The sequence below is a fragment of the Rhinoderma darwinii genome, chromosome 1 (assembly GCF_050947455.1).
Source record: "Rhinoderma darwinii isolate aRhiDar2 chromosome 1, aRhiDar2.hap1, whole genome shotgun sequence".
NCBI classification, from domain to species: Eukaryota; Metazoa; Chordata; class Amphibia; order Anura; family Rhinodermatidae; genus Rhinoderma; species Rhinoderma darwinii.
In genome coordinates this window covers 230962605-230986655 of record NC_134687.1, presented here as the reverse complement: position 1 = coordinate 230986655, position 24051 = coordinate 230962605, and the positions used below count along the sequence as shown (strand labels likewise).

General features: G+C 41.9%; 2 protein-coding genes across 2 annotated transcripts in view; one reads left to right on the top strand and one right to left on the bottom strand.

Moving 5' to 3' along the window:
• PPP2CB (protein phosphatase 2 catalytic subunit beta) overlaps nt 1-16338 on the top strand; it is a 35258-nt gene extending 18920 nt beyond the window's left edge. Inside the window, exons 2-7 of the mRNA XM_075862170.1 lie at nt 8619-8828; nt 11416-11589; nt 13529-13618; nt 14512-14673; nt 15090-15208; nt 15605-16338. Coding sequence (XP_075718285.1) covers nt 8619-8828; nt 11416-11589; nt 13529-13618; nt 14512-14673; nt 15090-15208; nt 15605-15677 — 828 coding nt within the window. The 3' untranslated portion in view covers nt 15678-16338. The remainder of the gene's footprint in view (nt 1-8618; nt 8829-11415; nt 11590-13528; nt 13619-14511; nt 14674-15089; nt 15209-15604) is intronic.
• Nucleotides 16339-18135: 1797 nt separating this feature from the next.
• The window catches only part of UBXN8 (UBX domain protein 8), a 39163-nt gene continuing 33247 nt past the window's right edge, over nt 18136-24051 (bottom strand). The window contains exon 8 of the mRNA XM_075849953.1: nt 18136-19071. Within this exon, the coding sequence (XP_075706068.1) occupies nt 18907-19071 (165 nt within the window). The 3' untranslated portion in view covers nt 18136-18906. The remainder of the gene's footprint in view (nt 19072-24051) is intronic.

Here is a 24051-nt window from a genome sequence, read left to right as displayed (position 1 = left end):
CTCCGTCATTGCTGATTGGACACCCTGATGGAGGTGGGACGTAGGAAGAGCCGTTGAAGGCTTTAGAAGAGGTGGTCCAGCAATGGACTTAACCTCCAGCAAGGAGACCTTTTAGATACTGGGAAAATTATTTACCCCCCTCTGTCTCTTCTGGGGTTCATCCTGGGGCTGTCATACGAATCCTACTCAGAAGACATATCTAGTTATGCTGCCTCTTGAACAGTCAGATAATACGTGACTGTCCCCGGCTTGAATCGCTCCTTACTTGGAATAAATGTGATATTGTGTTGTCTCAGAACAGAAGTATTTATAGATTTAGGCAGTTCAGTGAGCTCCATGACAACCCATATGCCAGATGTATGTGCACTCGCTGAAGAATAGTAGCACAACTCTGCTCTCCTGAGCGCTCAAATGCTTATTTTAGCTGAATGATGATCAAGTTGATCATTCAGCTAAAATAAGCGTTTGAGCTCTGAGGAGACCAGATCGAGCCGTCAGTGCACTACACTGATGGATTTGACTGGGAACATGACACCGCAGCCTTCAATCTATGTGAATACCTGTAGGCTGCACAAGCAAAATGTTACGTTTTTAATAAAGACCTATTTGGGAAATGATTTGGGAATGACCCCAAAATTAGTAGAATGTAGTAGAATAATAATCTTTATTATTAATAATAAACATTCAAAGGTCTCCATAGCGTTTAACGCCTGCCTGACATCTGCCTTATATATACAGTGGATATCGGAAGGGGAAGTATGGGGCAGACTCACGGTATTGTAAGAGCGATTTAACTATCGCTTTTTTTCGAGTTGGTTTAAAAAAATAAAAAATGTAAAGTTTTTAGTGATATTCAAAAAAGAAATTAATGAAAAAAATTAACAAATAATTAATTATTGGTTTCACCGCATCCGTAAAAGTCTGGACTATATAATATAACATTTATTTAACCTGCAGGGTGAAAACCATAAGAAAAAAAAAACCACCAGAATTGTTGTTTTTTGGTCATTTTACCACCCCTTAAAAAGTGTTAAGTCTTATGTACCCCAAAAATTGTACCAATAACAAAAACTACAGCTCTCCCCGCAATAAAACAGCCCACACACACTTAGAGACTCTATCACCACATTATAAGTGCCCTATCTCCTATATAAGGGGATCGGCGCTATAATGTAGATGACAGTAATGCTTTTTAATTTAGAAAAACAATCTATTTTTACCACTTTATGAGCGATTTTTAGCTTTATGCTAATGAGTTTCTTAATGCCCAAGTGGGCGTGTTTTACTTTAGACCAAGTGGGCGTTGTACAGGGGAGTGTATGACGCTGACCAATCGGCATCATGCACTCCTCTCCATTCATTTACACTGCACTAGTGATATAGTTATATCGCTATGTGCAGCCTCATACACACACACACTAACGTTACTGCAGTGTCCTGATAATGAATATACATTACCTCCAGCCAGGACATGTTTATTCAGAATCCTGACACTTCTGAATCTTTTCTGTGAGATTCCAGCAAGGCAAGCGTAATCTCATTTGAAATGACAGGTTACATCATCTCACGAGATTAGGATTCGACTTCGCTATTGATTCCGTCAAATACAACGGAACCCTGTCAATGGTGGCAAACGGAAAACTTTAGCCACGTTTGAGGCATTTTTTTTTTTTTTACCTCTTTAACAGGCAAAGGAAAAGTTGCAACGTTTTTTTTAGTCTCCCATTGATTTCAATGGGGTTTTTGAGGCGGGAAAACTCCTCCGCCTCCCATTGATTTCAATGGGAGGCGTTTACAGACGTGGTTTTCAGCGCAGTTTCCTCATCAAAAAACGCGCCAATAAACTGTTAACAGGGCCTAAATCTTTAATGAGGTTTCTGTAGAGCTTTACATTATAGGCTTTGCATTCAACCCCTTTCAGTAGTGTCAGCCCCTGCCACCTTTCATCACTTTTAACCGTTTACACGTGCCAACTCCAACAGCTGCATCCAGCGGAGCTAAAAAGGTTAATCACATTGACCCAATCAGTCTAATTTATTTTGCCTAGGTTTGAAAAATCCGTTTACTCGAATTTGTGGCGTCTAGTTATTTTTAAATTTTTCTGCAGAGCAGATTACTCTGCAGCCGCTTTTAACTTCTCAGCATGTTTTAAATAATTGTGGATGTTTTTTTGTTTTTTTTAAATGAGCGCTGTGCCGTAAGCATGGAAATTCATCCATAGCCATTCTTCATAGTCATTGGTTATTGGGGTTTTACATTGTTTTATCCTATGAAAAATGAAAATGCGGCACTCACCCGTTTGCATTTCTTCTAGACTTTATTATAGCATCTTGGCAAAGATAAAAGCGTTACAGGGAGGACAGCAAGTTGTAGGTTACAGCCTTTTTCGCACTGGGGATCGCGCTTCTTCTGACCTAGTATGTCATTGCTGGCGGCGTTCTTTTAAACTACCGTCAGCTGTAGCTACCATAGTAACGCGTGTAGCGACAGTGAATAGCTTCTGAGACACCCCTTTATGTTAATTCCTTACAGAGGGGAAGAAACGTCATTTTCACTTAAAAGGAATGTGTCGCTAGAAAAATATATATATTTTTTTTTTAGTTAAACTGTTAGTATATAAATAACTACACATTGTTCTAATTTTTTTAAATTTTTCACAAGTCAGGATATATTCTAAATTAGATTCTAATTTATAACATTTCCATGTGCTCGTCACTAGAGGGAGCATTTCCCAAAATTGCATCATTGCAATGTGGTAAAGCAACCTCATTGATTTATGCTGCAAATTTGGTGTAGACACACTCGCTCTAGTGTCCTCACACAATCCCCTCTCCTTTATCCTGGCTAGTGCCAGGAGAAAGGAGGGGGTTGAATGTTCAAACCTCCTACACTGCGTGTAGGTTGCTATGGCTGCCTGGGGGCGTAATGAAGGCCCCCAGGTCCGCCATCTTTGTACACCTATTAAGCCTTGCCTCCGGCAGGGCTTGATAGGTGCCTGTAAGAATCACGATATACTGCAATACATTTGTCACTTATTTGAACGATTCGAACAAAATGAACATGAAATTTACAAGTAAAATTGACCCTGTGGAGTTAGACTTTCTTGACGTAAAATTAACAATTCGGGGAAATAAGTTACATACAGAAGGTTTTAGAAAACCAACTGCTACAATTTCGTTATTACGTTATGATAGCTTTCATCCCTTACACGTCAGGTAAGCAATTCCATACGTTCAATTTATAAGACTAAGACGCATAAATGACACAGATGACTCTTTCCTGAAACAGGCAAATGCCCTAAAAAAACGATTACTAGAAAGAGGTTTTCCGCTTGATATAATAAATAAAGCAATGAATACTGCATTCATGAAAAAGCAGAATGATTTATTAAAATCAAAAACTCATAAAAATACAAAAAGGAATGATGAGGGAAAAAGATTCATCTTTACTTTCAAACACACATGTCAAGCACAAATTATAAAAACGGCGATTTTTAAACATTGGCATTTAATTGAAGAAGACTCATGTCTGAGGAACATAGCTGTAAGAAAATCCTGATCTCCTTCAGACGAAGTCCTACGCTAAAAGATAATCTGGTACGCAGTAGGTTTTCTGAAATTAAATACAACTGGCTTTATAAACAAATCCGAAAGGGAAACATCGGTGTGGTAACTGTACCTTTTGTAGGTTCAACCTCCAAGCAAAAATACTAAATTTTGGGGGCATTACACATAAAATAGAGCAATTTATTAGCTGTAAAACTAAATTTGTTGTCTACATCATTTTCTGTCCATGTGGACGATTCTATATAGGGAAAACCATCAGATGCCTATATGTCAGATTTCGAGAACTCTGCAAATCTATAACAACAAATGAGGGAGTTCCAGGACTAATTATATGAATAGAGTCCACGGTGGAGATTCTAGTCTATTGAGGTTTGCAGGTATTGAACATGTCCCAATTCCAGAAAATGGGGGGGGGGGGGGATATTCACAGGGATATTATTGAAGAAAGAATCAGGATGGATTATACGCACCAATGCAATGGGACCTGCCGGTCTAAACGATAAAAAGGACATGGCAGTCTTTTTTATAATGATTTTTCTATTTGTGCTTACAGTTTTTGTTTTTAATTTGTTACACATTAAATATTTGTTACATTTTACCTCCACTTATGTGTACAACAGCGGGACTATGCGTTCTGTAACGGAACAGTGAACGGCTTCCTATATCATAACCATTCTTCTATATAAAAAAATGGTTATGTAAGGATAAGGGTATGTGCACACACACTAATTACGTCCGTAATTGACTGACGTATTTCGGCCGCAAGTCCCGGACCGAACACAGTGCAGGAAGCCGGGCTCCTAGCATCATACTTATGTACGATGCTAGGAGTCCCTGCCTCTCCGTGGAACTACTGTCCCGTACTGAAAACATGATTACAGTACGGGACAGTTGTCCTGCAGAGAGGCAGGGACTCCTAGCATCGTATATAACTATGATGCTAGGAGCCCGGCTCCCTGCAGTGTGTTCGGTCCGGGACTTGCGGCCGAAATACGTCCGTCAATTACGGACGTAATTAGTGTGTGTGCACATACCCTTACACTACTTAATTATATGGTATTTAATTGAATACGGTTCTCTGTCCCACCACCCGACAATTATTAAAAGGTTCCATTCAAACTTATATTGTTAAAATCTCACTTATCTATTCATGTCCGACGTAGCCGTGTTAGAACTTGTAGTTTCTTATTGGTCTTCAGGTCAGGACAATGTGTGCGTTTTGGAATCCTTTCTAGTTAAGTGAAAATGACGTTTCTTCCTCTTTGAAACGAATTAACATAAAGGGGTGTGTCTCAGAAGCTGTTCACTGTCGCTACACACGTTGCTATGGTAGCTACAGCTGACGGTAGTTTAAAGGGAATGTGTCGCTAGAAATTTATTTTTTCTTCAGTTAAACAGTATATAAGTGATTACACATTGTTTTCATTTTTTCACAAGTCAGGAAATATTATAAATTAGATTCTAATTTCTAACATTTCCATGTGCTGGTCACTAGAGGGAGCAATTCCCAAAATTGCAGCATTGGCAATGTGGTAAAGCAACCTCATTGCTTTATGCTGCAAATTTGGGGTAGACACACTCGCTCTAGTGTCCTCACACAATCCCCCCTCCCTTATTCTGGCAAGTGCCAGGAGAAGGAGGGGGTTGAATCTTTAAAACCTCCTACACTGCCATTTTCTGAGCAAATGCACAGTGTAGGAGGATTGGATACAGTGGTAATCAGACAGTATAACACGAACATAAGACACATACATCACATACACAAACATAACTTACCTGCTCCTGCCGCCTCCGCTCCTGTACCTTTCGTCTTCGCTGCCTTGAACATATGGCCGGAAGTCGTCATCATCTTACTGTCCGGCTGCGACTTCTGGTCCACATGAAAATGGCGCTGGATTTCGCTCTGCCAAAGACCTTCCTTTTGGTCTGTGTGGGAGCGGCGCATGCGCCGTTCCCACACAGACAGCGTACGCTATAGTGAATGGTACGGTTCCCGTTCGCATTCTCTATGGGGATGTATGTGCCGTATTCCATCTCTGTATATGTCGTTAATCGACACATACAGAGATGGAAAAAAAAATGGCAGCCCCCATAGAGAAGTAAAAGTAAGAAAAAAAAAAAAAGTAGAACACCAATAAATAAAATTTATTTTAATATCATACTTTAAAAGAACGCCGCCAGCAATGACGTACTAGGTCAGAAGAAGCGCGATCTATAGCGCGAAACAGGCTGTAACCTACATCTTGCTGTCCTCCCTGTAACTCTTATCTTTGCCAAGATGCTATAATAGTCTAGAAGAAATACAAACGGGTGAGTGCCGCATTTTCATTTTTCTCATCATAGTTAAATTGAATATTTGCTTTTATTAAACCGCTAAATAAAAGTAAGGGCCTGTTCATGTCACCGTTGCCCTTCCGTTGAGGGGTTCCGTCTGGTTGAACTCACTCAGCGGAAAAGGCAAACGGAAACTTCCATTTCCCTCACCATTGAACTCAATGGTGACGGAAGCCTAGCTAATGGTTTATGTCTGTCATGGTTGTGACTAGGTAAAGTTGTTTCGGATGGAATGAATAGCGCAGTCGACTCAACTATTGATTCCGTCAAAATGACGGAACCCTGTCAAAACGGAGACAGACTGAAACCATTAACTAGGCTTTCGTCACCATTGAGTTTAATCGTGAGGGAAACAGAAGCTAAGGTTTCCGTTTGCCTTTCCGCTGAGGGGTTAACCCGACGGAAAAGACGGAACCCCTTGGCGGAAACTAACGCAGATGTGAACAGCCCTGAATACATAAAAACAAAAATCGATATCTAGACGTTACTTTGGAGCAAAGCTGATATTCTGATATCGAGGTACAATATCAAAACGAAGTCATACCAAACCCTTTCAATGTTACATCTCGTAAAAGTTCTTATCTAGAGAACATCCCAGACCCCCCAGGGTTTTGCTGGTTTTCAATGACTAGCAAAGAAAGACCAATAGCTTATTTTTCCTCTTCCTCCATCTACACTTGTGTGTGGCTTTTTATTGATTTTTTTGACAAACAATTTTTTTTTTTTTTTTTAAGCAGCATTTTTCACATTTCAAATCATGTGATGCAAAGATTCCTCTGTGTGGAGATAATGGAGCGATTGCGTCCAGTGTGAGGTGATCTTCAGATGTAGCTACTTATTTGCTGCCATAAATTCTGGGTAGATGGACAGGCACAAGTCCCGTGCCAGAGGTCAGGGCTATGTTTATTTTACTGAGACGCGATTTCCGGAACACGTGTAGAGGTGAATGGGAGTTACGGAAACTGTAGTACAACGAGCATTTGTTTTTCTGGAAAACCCGGCTGACTTATCAGCCAGTGGCCGCACCCAGCGGCAGACGGTAGGATGGGGGTTAGAGGGCCTCGTTTTAGAGAGGTGGGACCCGCATCTATCGGACATTTATGGCATATCCTGTGGATATGCCATAAATGTCCAACATAGGAAACCCCCTAATCATGATGCTCTGTCATGAGAAGATAGAGGTCACAAGTAGTAAGTGCTGGCCCTGGATTAGTGTGTGCACGTGCACGCGCACACGCACGCTCTCCCTATAACCTGTTGCACAGGATACAGGATACTTTGGAAGCAAGCTTCCCCACTTATTAAGCCTTGCTCATAGTTATCAATTTTTTTTCAGAGCATTGGAAAGCTGTAGCCAGGCTGATCTTTGTCCAGTCCTTTTATAAACACGTGGGGGAGATGGGCTTAGTAAATCTGGGGTTAGTAAACCTTAGGGTACAGCACTAAACACATAAATGTGTTTATTTCCTAACTATCTGTTAAGAAGACTCCGCAGTTTGCCATACTCTTGTGTCATTCACCTATTAGAGAATCGAACCTTCCACCAGAAGTTGTGACGTTCTCATCCATTCAAATACATGGTCTTTGCCGAAGGGTTGGAATTGTGATGCTAGAGCTTTGGCCATCTTCCCTAGAGGATTTGAGGTGGAAAGTCTGCATATTTTCTATGTGCATGGCTGAACCTTCTTGACAATCAGATTTCTGGATAGGGGCTCAAGTCCGTGTCCTAAAGATGTCCAGACATAAGGGCCCATGGGGCTACTGATTTGATCAAGCGGCTCTGATGCAATAATTCATTTTCATTAGAACATTTTAAAGAAGTCCTAAAAATAAGTCTGCCTAGTGACAGATACTACGGATATATTCAATATTGTTTGTGTTGTATCTATTGAATTTGTGTAGTCCAGAGTTTGCTTGGCCAAAGCCACTACCCTGCAGGTCTCTACAACAGTTGCCAGCCTGGGAGGGACCAGTGTACAAATTAATAGGGCACCATAGAAATTCTAGTGCTGACTGGAATGACTTATATAACGTACTTTGGAAGTGTATGCTGCCCTCCAGTGGTATCTTTAGTCTTGTACAAGGTCTGGTGCCATATAGTCATATAATGTCTGATCACCGTTACAATAGTGGTGTTTAGAGGAACAGAGAAAATATTTCTAAATACTAATAACACGGTCTTGTTTCTGTTTTAATAAATCGGTCTGGTATTAGAATGTAAGGTTCTTGCGAGTTTTCCCCTCTGACTCTTCAGCTAAAAGATTCTTCTTGGTCGGTGCTTGAGATTGCCTGTTAGAGTTCAGTAACCGTGTTTTGTTTTCATAAAAAAGTATATAGTATGCAGCAGTTGTAGTGGAATGCAGTACAGCCCTCCAGCATCTCCGTCCAATAACCCATGGAGCTAGGAGTTTAGGATTATGAGAACAGGCCGCCTGACGTTCTGTACATGCCCATAACTCATATTAGTGAAGTCTTGGTTTATGTTGCATGTTCTGTTCTGCAGATCTTCAGTGTCAGATTCTTTGATCTCTGGGAGGACCAGTTATAGGATGTGTGTCTTGTATATTCAGCACTTAATCGAGAGTTATTTTACTACATTGTAGTGACCAGGCCGAGTTTTCCTTGTGCTCCACTTGGCAATGTTTTCCTCCTTGTGTCACTCACTTGCTACTATATCACCTTGTTTTTAATATATAAATGTTTATTTGTACCTTTTAGGCAAAAGAAATCCTTACGAAAGAATCCAATGTGCAGGATGTACGATGCCCTGTCACCGTATGTGGAGATGTCCATGGTCAATTTCATGACCTCATGGAGCTCTTCAGAATTGGAGGGAAATCACCTGACACAAACTACCTGTTTATGGGAGACTATGTGGATAGAGGCTATTACTCTGTGGAGACCGTGACTCTTCTTGTAGCATTAAAGGTAATAAAACCGTTTCTTTCTGTGTTTTTGCCTTTATATGCCACCACTTAGAGGACCTGTCACTAGGTCCTAAAATCGAATTTACATATGTTACCTTTAGCCCGCTCTCTCCCGGTTTTCATGGCTCATCTATTTATGTTCCTTCTCCCATTCGATTCCAGAGTTCGTGTCCCTTTTTTTTTTTTTTTTTGTTGGGACGGATATGTAAATTTACTGTTAGCCAACGGGGCGTGAACTACAGAAAATTTCCCTTGTTGGAGCAATTTTCATAGACTGACGCTATCCAGCACGAGGCATCTTTTAAAAGCCTTGCCCAGCGTGATGTTGCGAGACCCCCCTTGAGGAAGACTTCTCATCAACCATATTTCCTCTGTGATGCAGCGGAGGACGTCGGTGGACACTCAGAGGAAAATTTGGTTGAGAAGTCTTCTCCCAGCGTGGTCTTGCGAGATCATGCTGGGCAAGGCTTGTCATAAGGTGCCTCTTGCTGATTGGACAGCATCAGAGGCTATGAAGATGGCTCCACCTGGGGAGATTCTCTGTATTTCTCGCCTGTTGGCTAACTACAATGACTATACGTATGCGGGACAATACCTTAGAAATATGGGGGGGGGGGGCTACGATGGAAACAGGGAGGGAGCTGGCTAAAGATAACCAATGTAAATTAGATTTTAGCACTTGGTGAAAGGTCCTCTTTAGGCATGTATAGCTGACATTATTGTACTGTCAAAACCAGTTGGGTTGTCAGCCAATCATGTACAGCAAGTCCGTACATAGAAGTATGAACATGTGGTCGAGATGGTCAACTGATGTTCAGACCAAACTCCAGAATCGGGCAGAAGAGCATCTCTGAATATACGGCATGTGGATGCTCTACAGCAGCAGCAGACCTCACTCGATTCCACTTCTGGGAAGAGGCAAACCAACTGCATAGTTGAAGATTCAAATAACAAAATGCGTGAATCCATCCTTCTGTTTGTTACGGTTTATGTTGGCAGCATGCCATTATAGTGTGGTGAATGTTTTCTTGGTTCATTTATGCCTTTGAATACCAGTGTTGTTGACCATGTACACTGAATGGCCGCTCTATTAGACATGTTTACTTTCACAATTGGAGCTTCCCTGTGTGAAAATTAGACGGCGGCATAAAATCAAAGAGCAAGTCTACTGTGGATCGTTTTCAGTGTGAATCCACATTAGAATGGGGAAAATGAAGTGATCTGAGCGACTTTGAACAAGCCATGGTCATCAATGCTAGACTAGCAGGGGTCAGCATTTCAAAAACTACACCCTTGTACAAGAAAACCCCACAAGGTTGGCAAAGAGTATACAGAGAAAGGAAAAAATATTCAGCGAAAGGGGTGAGAGAAGGAAGTAAAGAATCATTCTGATAAACAGACGGTACACAGTCAAGCGAATTGCAGCCGAATACAATGCTGGTGCTCCGACGAATATGTCCGAACACACAACTAGTCGTTCTTTAGCACGGCGGGGCTATAACCGCAGACTATCATTTTCAGTGCTTTTGCTTTCTAAGAGAAACAGTGCAAAAACTGGATCACTGAGCAGTGCAAAAACATTGCCTGCTCAGATGAATCAATATTTCTGTGGCACCATGCTGATGGTAGTCCGAATTTGGCGCAAGCAGCATTTATCAATGAACCCTTTCTGCCAAGTATGACATGTTCAGGCGGTTAAGGAATGATGTAGGGAAGGTTTTCTTGGCACACTGGGTCCAATGATACCTGTGGATGGACATTTGAACAGTAGGGTCTACCTAAACATTGTGGCCGATTCCGTTCATTCCTACCTGGCCGCTGTTCGCCCTATGGCAGGAGGACACTTTACGGGATAACTTGCAGTTGCTGCTAAACATGGACCAATATTCCTGCGGTCCTGAATTCTAAGAGGTCCAACGCGCTACTAGGTGGGTGTAAAAGGTGGCTCTAAAGTGGCCATTCAGTGTACATTATGTCCCTTTTTGTGCCACAAAGAACAAGTAATCTCAAGTTGGTTCCTTGAAAATGTATACAGGTGTCCCCCAATGGCATAGTGCCAGATCTCCGTCCAGTAACTTTGGTGATTTTTAAGGGATTTGTTCTACTCTCCTAAAGTCTGTTTTAGTAGTAAATACTTGCATTTCTGAAATACCAAGGCTGGAGCACCTTTTCTTTACAACTGTTGTGGTGTTCCTCATTCATACATCTGCAGGGGGAATAGCCAAGTTCACAACTGGGCATTACCATTCCCCTCGTCAATTGTGAATGTCCCTACACAGTCTGGAGTTGACCAATCCGTGTTGAAAATGTCACTCTAAAGACACACTCTATTGACAAGGGGAATGGTAACACCCAGTTGTAAATTTGTCTCCAGGAGGAATAACCGAGGAACGGCACAACACCGTTCCAAGAAAAGATGCTCTAGAATTGAATAGAAAATAATATATAATTACTAAAACCGAATTGTTAGGAATAACAACAAGACGTCTTTATCATTCTACCGCTATAGTGTGTAATAACGGGAGATTTTGGGGGTTAAAATGAATGTATAGAAATGTGTATATTTGAATATATTTTTATCTGCCTAGGTCCGTTACCCAGAACGCATCACAATATTGAGAGGAAACCATGAATCTAGACAAATCACTCAAGTCTATGGTTTCTATGATGAGTGTCTACGAAAGTATGGGAACGCAAATGTATGGAAGTATTTCACAGATCTCTTTGACTACTTACCATTAACAGCTTTAGTAGATGGCCAGGTATGTATTTCATTGCTCCCCAATATGGAATATTTGCCATGTTGCCCTAGCTTTACTATTAGGAGATGCACAACTGATGTTGGTGCCTGTTCTGTTCTCCTTGTAAAACCATAATTAAGATCTTTATCACCTTTTGCTGCGTGATCAATGGTGACGTTTTCGGGGAAAAAAGGAGATAAGATTTTTTTTTTCCCCCACTACAGTGTAGTCATCATACATGTATGCACTAGCATATCACGAGGAAAATGTACGTACGTACACCTCACTATGAGCACCCGGTGGGTATATATGGTGTGCGATAGGCTGTCTGAACACACATGACTCATTGTTGCCATGTGTAAAAGGGGCAATTTATCAGAGTTACAGTAAGATGATGATTGGCTTTTTGGGCCAAGGGTGGCAGTATTTCTCAAACAGCGCAGTCTGAACTGTTCACGTGGTGCTGTGGTGAAAGTGTATCTTGAGTGGACAAATGGCACCATTGGAAATAACTGATGTGGAAACTGCGGAGCACCACGTGCCAAGCAGACGGATGGTCACTGCTCCTATGCTAACAAAGGTGCATCGGAAAAAAAAAGGCTTCAATTTGCATGGCAGTATCGGAATTGGACCACCGATGATTGGCAACGGGCTTGCCTTCTCCGATTTGCGTTTTCTGCTTCATCGGATGGACGTTGGCATGTTAGGTGAGAAACATCAGAGAACAAACCGCCTTCAACCACTGCTGGAAGAACAAGTTGGTGGCGGCAGCGTTCTGGTCTGGGGAATTTTTTCATTTCATTCTCTGGCCCACTCATCCATGTGGAAGGCTCTGAAGCGATTTGGGTATGAATCCATCGTTGCAGATCACGTCCACCCATACTTGCAGTTTGTCCTCCCTGGGGCAGATGGAATCTTCCAGCAAGACAATGCGACATGTCACATTGCTAGAAATGTCCGACAGAGGTTGGAAGAGCACGACCAAGACTTCCAAGTACTTCCCTGGTCCCCTAATTCCCCAGACTTGAACCCAATTGAGCATCTGTGGGACCAACTCGATTGTCTAGTTAGCGCTATGGATCCTCCCCCACGGACAATCCAGCAAATGTGGGATGCACTGCAGTCAGCATGGCTCCAGATACCGCAGACCTCCTACCATATCCATATCTGGGGGTGTTTTTTTGTGCATAGATATGACAAATGTGTACAATGTGTAACTTAGGCTGTATATCCCATCAGGTTTAGTGCAGCCATATTTTTTTTTATTTTTTAGCGAAGATGCAAATGCAGAACCGGCAAAAATTAGTTGCCACAGTAATTATTGTATGTTTGGGGTAAGGTGCATTCTGTGCAACAGGAACATATTAATGCTTTTTTGGGGGGAGAGGTCTTTTATATATTTTCCCCATTTCACAATATTTATACCTTCCAACGCAGATGTGAACGAGGCCTAATCAATTTGATAGTTATATCTACCCTTGTACAGGAGGTGCTGAAGTGTCCCAGGCCTCATGGCATGTTTTTGAAGTTTTCACTTTTAAAAAGATCAAAATATTCAGTTTTAATAATATTGAATGTGGTTGGTTATGGTTACCAGCCATGTATGTTCTCGTATTGGCACCAAAAGTGAGTGTGTAGTCATTGGTGTGAAAAACATCCATTGGGTGAAACCATTGATCCTCCGCACGTAGTAATCTCTCGTTACGGTTGACCTACAAAAGCAAACACTGGTTACAAGGTGATCATTGAGTATAGGTAAAGGTTGCCTCATAATGGGTTCATTTTGCCTTCGAAAAGTAGCAATTTTCTCAATCTTCTATTCATTTATCAATGGTAGAAAAAAAAAAGTTTAAAAATTCGGTCAGATAGCAATACATGTTGTAGGATTTCTGCTAATCTGTTTAAAATAAGAATGATAATTTAGCAATACATTTATTAATTTTTTTTCTATTTTTTTTAGATCTTCTGTCTCCATGGAGGTCTTTCTCCATCTATTGATACGCTGGATCATATCCGAGCTTTGGATCGCTTACAAGAAGTTCCGCATGAGGTATTGCTTTAGGAGCCTGTTAAATCGCCCTACTACAAAGGAGTAGTGGGTACAGTATGGACATGAAGGCTTTGGCCTCATGCACACGACCGTAGCCATGTGCATGGCCGTGATTTTCGGGTTGGCCGGCCACAGAGTGACACACGCGAGCCGCCCGCAAATCGCTGGCCGTGCACATGGCCGCGGCCATTATTTTCAATGAGCCTGGACCGCAGAACAAGGCCGTAATAAGACACGTCCGTTCTTTCTTAGGTGCGGGCTCCTGGGCCATGCACGGACTGAAAACCACGGTCGTGTGCATGGCCCCATAGGAATGAATAGGGCCGCAATTCTCCTGTGGATTTTCGGGGGAATTGCAGCCGCAAAAGCACGTTCGTGTGCATGAGGCCTTTGAGATAAGACTGCTGTCCATCAATTCGTCTACAGTCAAAGATTAGGGACTCCTTCCACTGGTGTGAATGATGCTACTTTAACTATGGCATGCACACTCCTGGATAATAGAGAAGTGGGAGGCTTTGCTAGATTTCCATGTAGTGAAGGTTCCTGGGTATTGAGTGGATTCTTCAGCATCTCTCTTTATGGGGTTACTGTACTTCTGAATTAACTAAGTTATCTGTTAAATATTATGTTGCATTTCATGGTACAAAAAAGTAGTTTCTAATGTTTTTTCTAACCATGTAGGGATGTAAAATGCTGTTCAGAATTTGGCCCTTGAATTCTTGCTCTCTCCTACTGCATCTGTCACCGCTGTTTTTCTCCTTGTGTATGGACGTTGCATTTTTGTGATCCCCTTTATAATACATTGTACATATTCAGAAAAAGGGCACGATATAAACAACGTTCGCTAGGAGTTAACTGAAATTTGTGGCTTTTTTTTTGTCTAATTCCTCTAGGGGCCAATGTGTGACCTTTTGTGGTCTGATCCAGATGATCGTGGTGGTTGGGGCATTTCTCCTCGAGGTGCTGGCTACACTTTTGGCCAGGATATTTCTGAAACATTTAACCATGCCAATGGACTCACTCTGGTGTCACGTGCCCATCAGCTTGTAATGGAGGTATGTCTGGGAGCATTACATCACAATACCAGTACGCTTTAGTATTGAGCATTGTATAGAACACTGTATAGATTTTCAGTTTTGATTGCAAAATGACACAATAGGATTTGGAGGAATTTGCTAGATTTTCTTGTGTGCTTTGTGTTCCTTAAGAAAAGCGAACAGGCTTTAAATTCGGTAAACTCTGTGGTCTCCCATACACAGCCTGCACATAATCTATTCTTTCCAAGGACTGCAAAAGACCAGGGGACATCCATTGCAGTGTTTTTTTTTTGTGGTTTTAATTGTACCTCAACCTCTATGTGAATGTACCCTTATATTTACCGACTGATTGTAGACACTTTCTTTTTACCTTGCTTGAACTTTGCTTTGCAGCGTTTTCTTTGCTACTGTTAAATCAGTCCATTCTATTACAGGGTTACAACTGGTGTCATGACAGGAATGTGGTTACCATTTTCAGTGCTCCTAATTATTGTTATCGTTGTGGAAATCAGGCAGCTATAATGGAACTGGACGACACCCTAAAATACTCCTTGTAAGTGCCTTTTAGGACTGTAAACATACCTTGTTAGTAGAAGTATGTAAAATCATTCTATAGATTACTGGTACCCAGGTACCTCCTGTGTAGCCTGGAGAATGTGTGTGTCTACCCAAGGGTGAATCTGATGCCTCGATATTGTGACAATGAGTTGTCATTGGTATAGAGAAATGCTTACACGGTTAGCTAGAATTACATAAGGAAAATGGCTGATTTGCTAAATGATGTGAGTATATGTAGATATATATTGTATACGTATACACACTATGAAGAATCTGTGTAAAACCACTAGGTGTATATCAGAATTGTTGCATCTTTAATCTCTAAGCCTCCTTTCTGATTGTTTACACTTGTAAGTATTGTGTTAAATCCGAAATGTCTATTTCCCCACAGCCTTCAATTTGATCCTGCTCCTCGGCGTGGAGAGCCGCATGTTACCCGACGCACTCCTGACTATTTCCTATAAGCAATCTCTACACATTGCCTTCATCTGTGCAATTATACTTGGCATTTAAAAAAAAAAAAATAATGATTACATGTGTCTGTATATAGACATGCAAACCAACAAATGAAAACCAAAATAATTTAAACATCCAGAATCTGCTTTTACATCACCCTGTCCTGACTGTCCCGGAACTACACTTCTCATTTCCTGTTTATATTCCCGAACAAGCGAAGATACCACCATCACGGACCAAAATGTGCCATACTGTTGAAGCATTTAGCACAATTTGAGACTGCGGATAAGAATATAAAACGCATAGCCAGTCCATTAGTCAGTTTGCCTGCTGTATTTGTATAAGTTATGTTTCCTACTGAACTGTCTAAGCAGTTGTTACAGGGGAAGTTGCAAGGCCTTTACCCTCCCCCTTTGCACCTACTTTGTACATTTTAGTTCTAGTGATCAGCTGGCATGACAAATACCATTTGGAGTTATTTTTAAGAAAATGCACAAGCTAACCATCCACTCTTTATTTTTTGTTTTTAAAAAGTACAGATATATTGGACAGATTTGACCTGAGTGTTTGCCATAACATTAATGTAAGTTTTTCTGTATATTTGTCAAGAAAGTGCTTGCCGCTCCTTTGGTGTATTTGAACAAATAAACTTTCAATTGTAGACCTCCAGCATGCGTGGTGAATACTTTGTAAACTTTGTTAGAAAATAGAGGGGTGGATTTGAGAAATCAGGGATGATTGACCTATCGGTGTCTAATAAAACTATAAGCTAGAGAGAAAATTCCACTTTGCTATACAACTTGCGCCGCAGGGTGTATTTACTGCCGTTTTGTACAATGCAATGCGCTTTTGTGTGTGTGTGGCGCTCCTTATTATATGCTTCCACACTATAAATACAGCACTTCTAGCTTTACAGGCTCTCTGCATTAGAGCTGACCTGTCTGTGTGATCACAAATAGAAAAACTTTTTACATTTCTGATACATGTATATTGCGTTTTTTGCATTGTATATGAATCTATTTTAAAATTATATTTAAGTTAACAACCTAGCCATGCTAAAGTGAAAATATGTTGAACTAGGGAATTGTACAATGAGCAAATAATTTGAATCGAAATTCCGATAAGTCCACAGGGTTCTGGAGAAATCCGATTTTCTACAGGTGCCAACAGCAGGACACAGGCTACAATCACAGCATCAGTCTTTCCTGACATGCATAAGTGACCAGTAAAAAAACCAAACATTCTTACTTTTTTTTTTTAATTTACAAACCGCCAACCTAAATGTGCTATGTTATGAGCCTAATTTACAAGGCAGGGTGCTGGAGCCAGGTCAGCCTGGTGCATCTGAAAGGTAAGGGTATGCTCACACTGCTTATTTTCAGTTGTATTTAGTTGTGTGAAACGCTTGTATTACTCAAATACACTTTTGAGTTTGTGTAGTTCATATGAGGCATATTTTTATGCTGCTGAATTACAAGGTGTTTTTTTAATAATACACCTCACAAAGAGACATGTCACTTGTTAAAGCTTTTTTACATGCTGATTTTCCAATGACTACTAAAATACACTTGCAAAAACAAAAAAAGCTTTGAGAATCCGCTCCAAAATGCCTGTGTGCAGAGGTGGTTTTCTCTTGAAATCAGCCAGGTCAGAAACGCTGGAGAGTGAGCAGGTGCATTAAATAATAATAGCCACTCCCACTAGTCTTGAGGGGAGTGGTGTGTGGTGCATGGGATGTGTAGTAAAGAATAATAAATGAATAGTGTATGTGCAAGTGTAATAATATAAGTGAAATATAGGGGGCAGTAATGAGTAAAGTGCCTCAAAAATAAATGAATGGGGTGCAAGTGTGTGAAACATGGAGGGATAGTGTGTACGTCATGAGGCACAACGTGTATAGCCAGGTAGAAGCCTATTTGTGACGCCTTGATTCATAGAGCGGGCTACCCTGCTTACTAAGCCAAACAACAACACACCATGCTCTCCCAGCATCAAAGACCCGGCTGTGTCCAAAAGAAGCGAATAGAAGTAATAATGAAAAATACCTTGGGTATTAGTGATCATTTTGGCCAAAAGGACGCAAGCTCGCAATCCACGACAAGGATCCCCAGACTTGCGAGTCCCTAACTCCCTAACTGGAACTAAAAGCTCCTGATGCACAGACAAAACAGATAAAAACAAGGGGACCTATGTAGTTGCCTACATTCTTTCATTTGTAAAAAAAAAAGAGAAAAATACTGTAGTGTTTTCTGCAGTGTTAAATATAGTAGACAATGTTACTCTGCAGCATAGATCACCTGTAAAATGTATGCCACAAAGGACTCTTGGTGTAGCGTCAAAGCCATGATCACACACCGTCTTGATGCAGTTTTGGCTGTTTTTTGAGCCAAATCCAGAAGGATGTAAAAGTATAAAGAAAAGACTGATGCATCTTATTTTTTTGTGTCCACTTTTGTCTTTGTTTAAAAAAAAAAAAAAAAAGCCAGAATATGCACCAAAACTGTGTGATCCTGGGCGTGTGTGAACGTGGTGTGAAATGGGCCTAAATAACTTTGCAGATATTTTTCTTTACTTAGTGGTTGTTTCCACCCAAAGCCTAGAAATGACGCTATATTAGTAAATCAGAAGTTAGAAGAGCAGCCAGTTTGGTATTTTCCTACAGTAGCAGCAGACATTTTTGCTAAATTGAAAACGGGAAGTGAAATTATTTTGGTTGTCTCTTTTGAATTAATGTCTAAGCACATACTGACACCGGTTTCCAGTTCATTCTCATCCAGAATTATCCTGTCTCCAATCCCATCATCCACCGCTGGAGATTTATTAAACAAAACGTGCCAGAATCCTGGCCCATCTGAAGAGGTTAAAAGACTATTCCCCACCTCCAGTGACTTCTAAATAACCATCAAATTAACCTGCCAGTCCCTGTGTCCGCACCATACAGTTATGACGCTAAATACATAGCGCCATAGATGGCACCAAAGGTGTTAACAACTGTGAGCTGTGGCATCTAGGCGCTGCAGCTGAATAGGTGCGACAGCAGAGGTGGTCGAAGCTCAGGCAGAAATCTCAAGATGTTTCATTCTCGGGGCCAAGAACAAAGGGGGAAAAAAAAGACAAATTGCTGGAAATTAGAAGTTCAAGAAAAACAAACCTTCAGTGACCGTTCTTGATTGGTTTCTTTTGGAATGTGTATTTGTGTGCTCAAGCGTGTGTAAAGTCCTTACAGCACAATAAAAATTACAATGGGTCTTTTTCTTCAATATTTAAGGCTGTATGCCTCGTGATACCAATATTTTCCAGTGTTTCATTCTCTTTCAGTTCTAGAGAACATCTTGGCATAGGTGTGCAAACTGAATAAATGACTGGGTGATAGCCAATTTTCATCATCCAATCCAGCAATACCTGGAAAGAGAAAATGAAGACAAAGACCTTACTGAAATGATGGATTTAAAGGATGTAGACCTCTTTTAAAAAAAATTAAAAATAAAAATTAGTTAAGTGTCCCAATGTACCTAAGATGAAAACTGAAGCAACTTGAGTCTTGAGTAAACATTTTGGACTTCGCCCTATCTAATGCAACCAATCCCTTTTGGACTCTGCAGCTCCCTCCACTATGGGCAGCCATACAGCCAGCATCGACGTGACTAAGGCTGGGTTCACACGACCTATTTTCAGGCGTAAACGAGGCGTAGTCTCCTGAAAACAGCTCTGTAATTTCAGCTGTAATTGTCGATATCGTGTGCACACACCCTAAGACTTGTCATTGTTTAGGTTGCACTGTTGATGTGGTCATGTTTTTGGGTAGAATTCAAACAATCCTACTTTGGCCAGTTTAGATGAGAAGAATCTTGGAATCTCTAAACTCCATCGACCACATTTCTCAAAAATGGTGTAATGTTAGCCAATTTCAAATTAAAACTAAACTAATTTATTAAAGTCATAAGGATAAGGAGTGTTCACACATTTTTAAACAACACTTGTAACATCAGTGGTTCCTAATTAATCTTCAGGTGGTGCTCAGCAGTAGAACATATCGTCAAAGTTAAGCATGGCAGTGGTACAAAAGAAAAACATTCGGCACTCACCCAGATGCAGAGAGGCCTCATGCACATGAACGTATTTTTTTTCCTCCCGGAAATACTGGCGTAAATACACACGTATTCGACCCGTATTGCACCAGTATTTAAGGACCCGTGCCTGTAAATACGGGTCCGGTGTCACCAGTATTTCACCCGTATTTACGGGCACGTTTTCACTGCAAAACTGCACTGCATTAATCGGCAGCCCCTTCTCTCTCTCTCAGTGCAGGATAAAGGGAAGGGGCAGCCCTTTCCGTAGTGAAAGTAAAAGAAATTCATACTTACCCGGCCGTTGTCTTGGTGACGCGTCCCTCTTTCGATATCCAGCTCGACCTCCCTGGATGACGTGGCAGTCCATGTGACCGCTGCAGTCGGTGATTGGCTGCAGCGGTCACATGGGCTGAAACATCCCGGGAGGCCGGACTGGAGAAAGCAGGGAATTCTGGGTAAGTACGAACTTCTATTTTTTTATTTTTTTTTACACGTTGATCTATATTGTGATCGGTAGTCACTATCCAGGGTGCTGAAAGAGTTACTGCCGATCGTTCAACACCCTGGACAGTGACTATCTCCTGATGTCGCCTAGCAACGCTCCCGTAATTACGGGCGCACACACACGTAGTCATCCGTAATTACAGGAGCCCCATAGACTTCTTATTACAGCCTGAAATAGGACATGTTCTATATTTTTCAACGGCACGGGCACCTTCCAGTAAGCATACGGGGAGGTACCCATGGCCAATAGAAGTCTATGGGCCAGTAATTACGGGCGTTTTTACGTTCGTGTGCATGGGGCCTAAAAGTCTTTCATTATGGCATCAAACAAGGACTGTGGAGGGAGGACGACCAGACAAATGCAGTCGTGCTTCTTCTGACCTAAAAACACAGCTATACCGGATTTAAATAGCCCACCTAATGCCGTGATTGTACAGTACAACTCAGTGATTTAAGTCCTCGTCCCTGATTGGCTGACGGGCACGCATGCACAGGCTAAATCTACGCTGCTTGAGCGCATGCTACAGCCAATCTGAGATGAAAGGATAGGAGAGGCAGTTTCACACGCTTAGCAAAAAATGTCTGAAAATACGGAAATTACAGATTTCAAGGGAAAACAGCTCCTGATTTTCAGAAGTTTTTTAAGCCACTCGTGGCGTTATTTATGGCAGTTTTTGGAGCGTTTTTCTATAGAGTCTATGAAAACGGCTCCAAAAACGGCTGAAGTGACCTGCACTTCTTTTTCGCGGCCGTAAAAAAAACGGCCCGTCGGAACAGATTTTTTGGCTGTTTGCGGCCCGAAAAACGGCCAAACAAAAAAGCCGTGTGTACATACCCTCAGGCTGGGTTCACACGAGCACATTAACGTCCGTAATGGATGGACATATTTCGGTTATGTATGATGCTAGGAGTCCTTGCCTCTCTGCAGGACAACTGTCCCGTACTGTAATCATGTTTTCAGTACGGGACAGTAGTTCCACGAAGAGGCAAGGACTCCTAGCGTCGTACATAACTACGATGCTAGGAGCCCGGCTCCCTGCACTGAGTTCGGTCCGGGACTTCCGGCCGAAATACTTCCGTCCATTACGGACGTTATTGTGCTCGTGTGAACCCAGCCTCAGAGCGAACCACATCTTGCTTAGTTTATAGCAATGGGAGAAAAGAACTTGAAATCACAGGGGAGAAAACCAATGGTGGCTGCATCCCCCTGAACGCAGCGGAGGGATGGAACAACAACTGTCGGTGAAGCGTCCCTAGGAACATAAAAGAAACCTTAATTTAGTTTGTAACCCTACACTTCTAATATACAGGGGAGATATGTTCAACACCCTTTATTTTAAAACAGGAGGCATGTCAAACACGATGTCTCCCCTGATTTAAAACCACTTCAACTGCATTGAATAGACCAGCTCTAGGTACAAAGATACATTCACTTAATACAGTGATTCAAAGAAATACGGCCCTATCATTCTTGTCATTTAGACCTGCTGGGCCCATCGCATTGGTGTGAATGATCCAGCTCGCCTCTTTCCTTAAGAGAATTGCTATAAACTAAGTGAGATGTGGTTCGCTGTTAGGGTATGTGCACACACACTAATTACGTCCGTAATTGACGGACGTATTTCGGCCGCAAGTCCCGGACCGAACACAGTGCAGGGAGCCGGGCTCCTAGCATCATAGTTATGTACGATGCTAGGAGTCCCTGCCTCGCTGCAAGACAACTGTCTCGTACTGAAAACATGATTACAGTACGGGACAGTTGTCCTGCAGCGAGGCAGGGACTCCTAGCATCGTACATAAGTATGATGCTAGGAGCCCGGCTCCCTGCACTGTGTTCGGTCCGGGACTTGCGGCCGAAATACGTCCGTCAATTACGGACGTAATTAGTGTGTGTGCACATACCCTTAGGGTATGGTCACACGGCCCATTTTCGTGCCAAAAACGGCCGAAAAATCTGAAGCAGAACGCCTCCAAACATCTGCCCATTGATTTCAATAGGAAAAATGGCAGTGAAAAAAGTGCAGGTCACTTCTTGGGACGTTTTTGAAGCCATTTTTCATTGACTATTGAAAACAGCTCCAAAAACGCAGCGGAAAACGCGAGTGGCTTAAAAAAAAAAAGTCTGAAAATCAGACGCTGTATTCCCTTGAAAACAGCTCCGTATTTTCAGATGTTTTTGCGTGTGAACATACCCTGCGAGAGAAACTGCCTCTCCTGTCCTTTCGTCCCAGATTGGCTGTAGCAGCGTAGGTTTAGCCTGCGCATGTGCGCCCGGCAACCAATGAGGGACAAGGACTTAAATCACAAAAGGCTTCACCCCTGTAACGTCGGGAAGCTTTAGAGATCCCTGATTGGCCCATAGAGTGGGCGCTGGCCGTTGTGTGTCACAGTTGTACTGTTCAATCACGGCATTAGGTGGCCTATTTAATTCCCCGGTATAGCTGTGTGTTTAGGTCAGAAGAAGCACGAGCGTGAAACCGTCTGTAACCGCATTTGTCTGGTCGTCCTCCCTCCACAATCCTTGTATGATGCCATAATAAAAGGACTTTTACTGCATCTGGGTGAGTGGCGCATGTTTTTCTTTTCTACCACTGCCATAATCTATTAACACAGATGCTACAAGTGGCAACATTTCAAACGGTGCACTACTCTATTTGCGTAGCGCGTCATTCTACTACACATATTAGAATGCCATGCTATGTCGTACGCCATGCAAACTATGCAAACGCAGTAGGGACATGCTTGTAATATTGGCACTTATACATTTTTTTGCAAAATACAAATGTACTGACTGCATTTGATAAATCTACATAAATCACTGCACTTTATGCCAGCATTTGTGTGGAGTAGAGATGGTACTTTTCTCTCATTTGTGAGGCTGGGTTCACACACCCTATTTACGGACGTAATTCGGGCGTTTTAACCTCGAATTACGTCCAAAAATACGGCTCCAATGCGCCGGCAAACATCTGCCCATGGGCTTTACGATGTTCTGTGCCGACGGTCATTTTTTTTACGTAAAAAAGACACCCGCATCAAAGAAGTGCCTGTCACTTCTTGGGACGTAATTGGAGCCGTTTACCATTGGCACCATAGAAAACCAGCTCCAATTACGTCCGTAATGGACGCAGCGAAAAACGCCGGCAACATGCCATTACGTCTGAAATTCAGGAGCTGTTTTCTCCTGAAAACAGCTCCGTGATTTCAGCCATAAAGGAAGCTGCCGTGTGAACATACCCTCACACAAAAAAGGTTAATTTCATAAATGTGTCTAAATCCTGGGCAAGCAGCAAGCCACCTTTATAAACGGATGCGCATGGCACATATGGCTGTAAAATCTAGTGCAAATGGTTTAAAAAATAAAAATAAAAAAAAGTTACACCGCTGATTATATGGACCGTGAAGTCAGCAGCTTCCCCGGGGCCGATGTTGATGTATAGGCTTAACGTATACCTGTGACAAATGCCTAACATTTACATCTGTCACCCAAAGGGTCCCATGTTGGAAAAAAAAAAACACCTTTTTTCCCGGGATACCTCAGGGCGGTATAGCGTAGTCTACTATGCTGTTTCATCCTTCAAAAAAGACAAATATACTTATACCAGCCAGACTGAGCAAGGGCCCCTACCTTGCCACACCCCACAGAGTGAAATCTAGATTTCCACTATATTTTTACGGCCTTGCCCACTTTTCATTAAGCCACGCCCATATCCACAAAAGTGGCGAGGTGGCACAAAAAGGCCACTTTTAAGCCCTTTGCGACATTTCTACACTAGAAAGCTGGTGTAGAAAGGTTGATAAATCACTC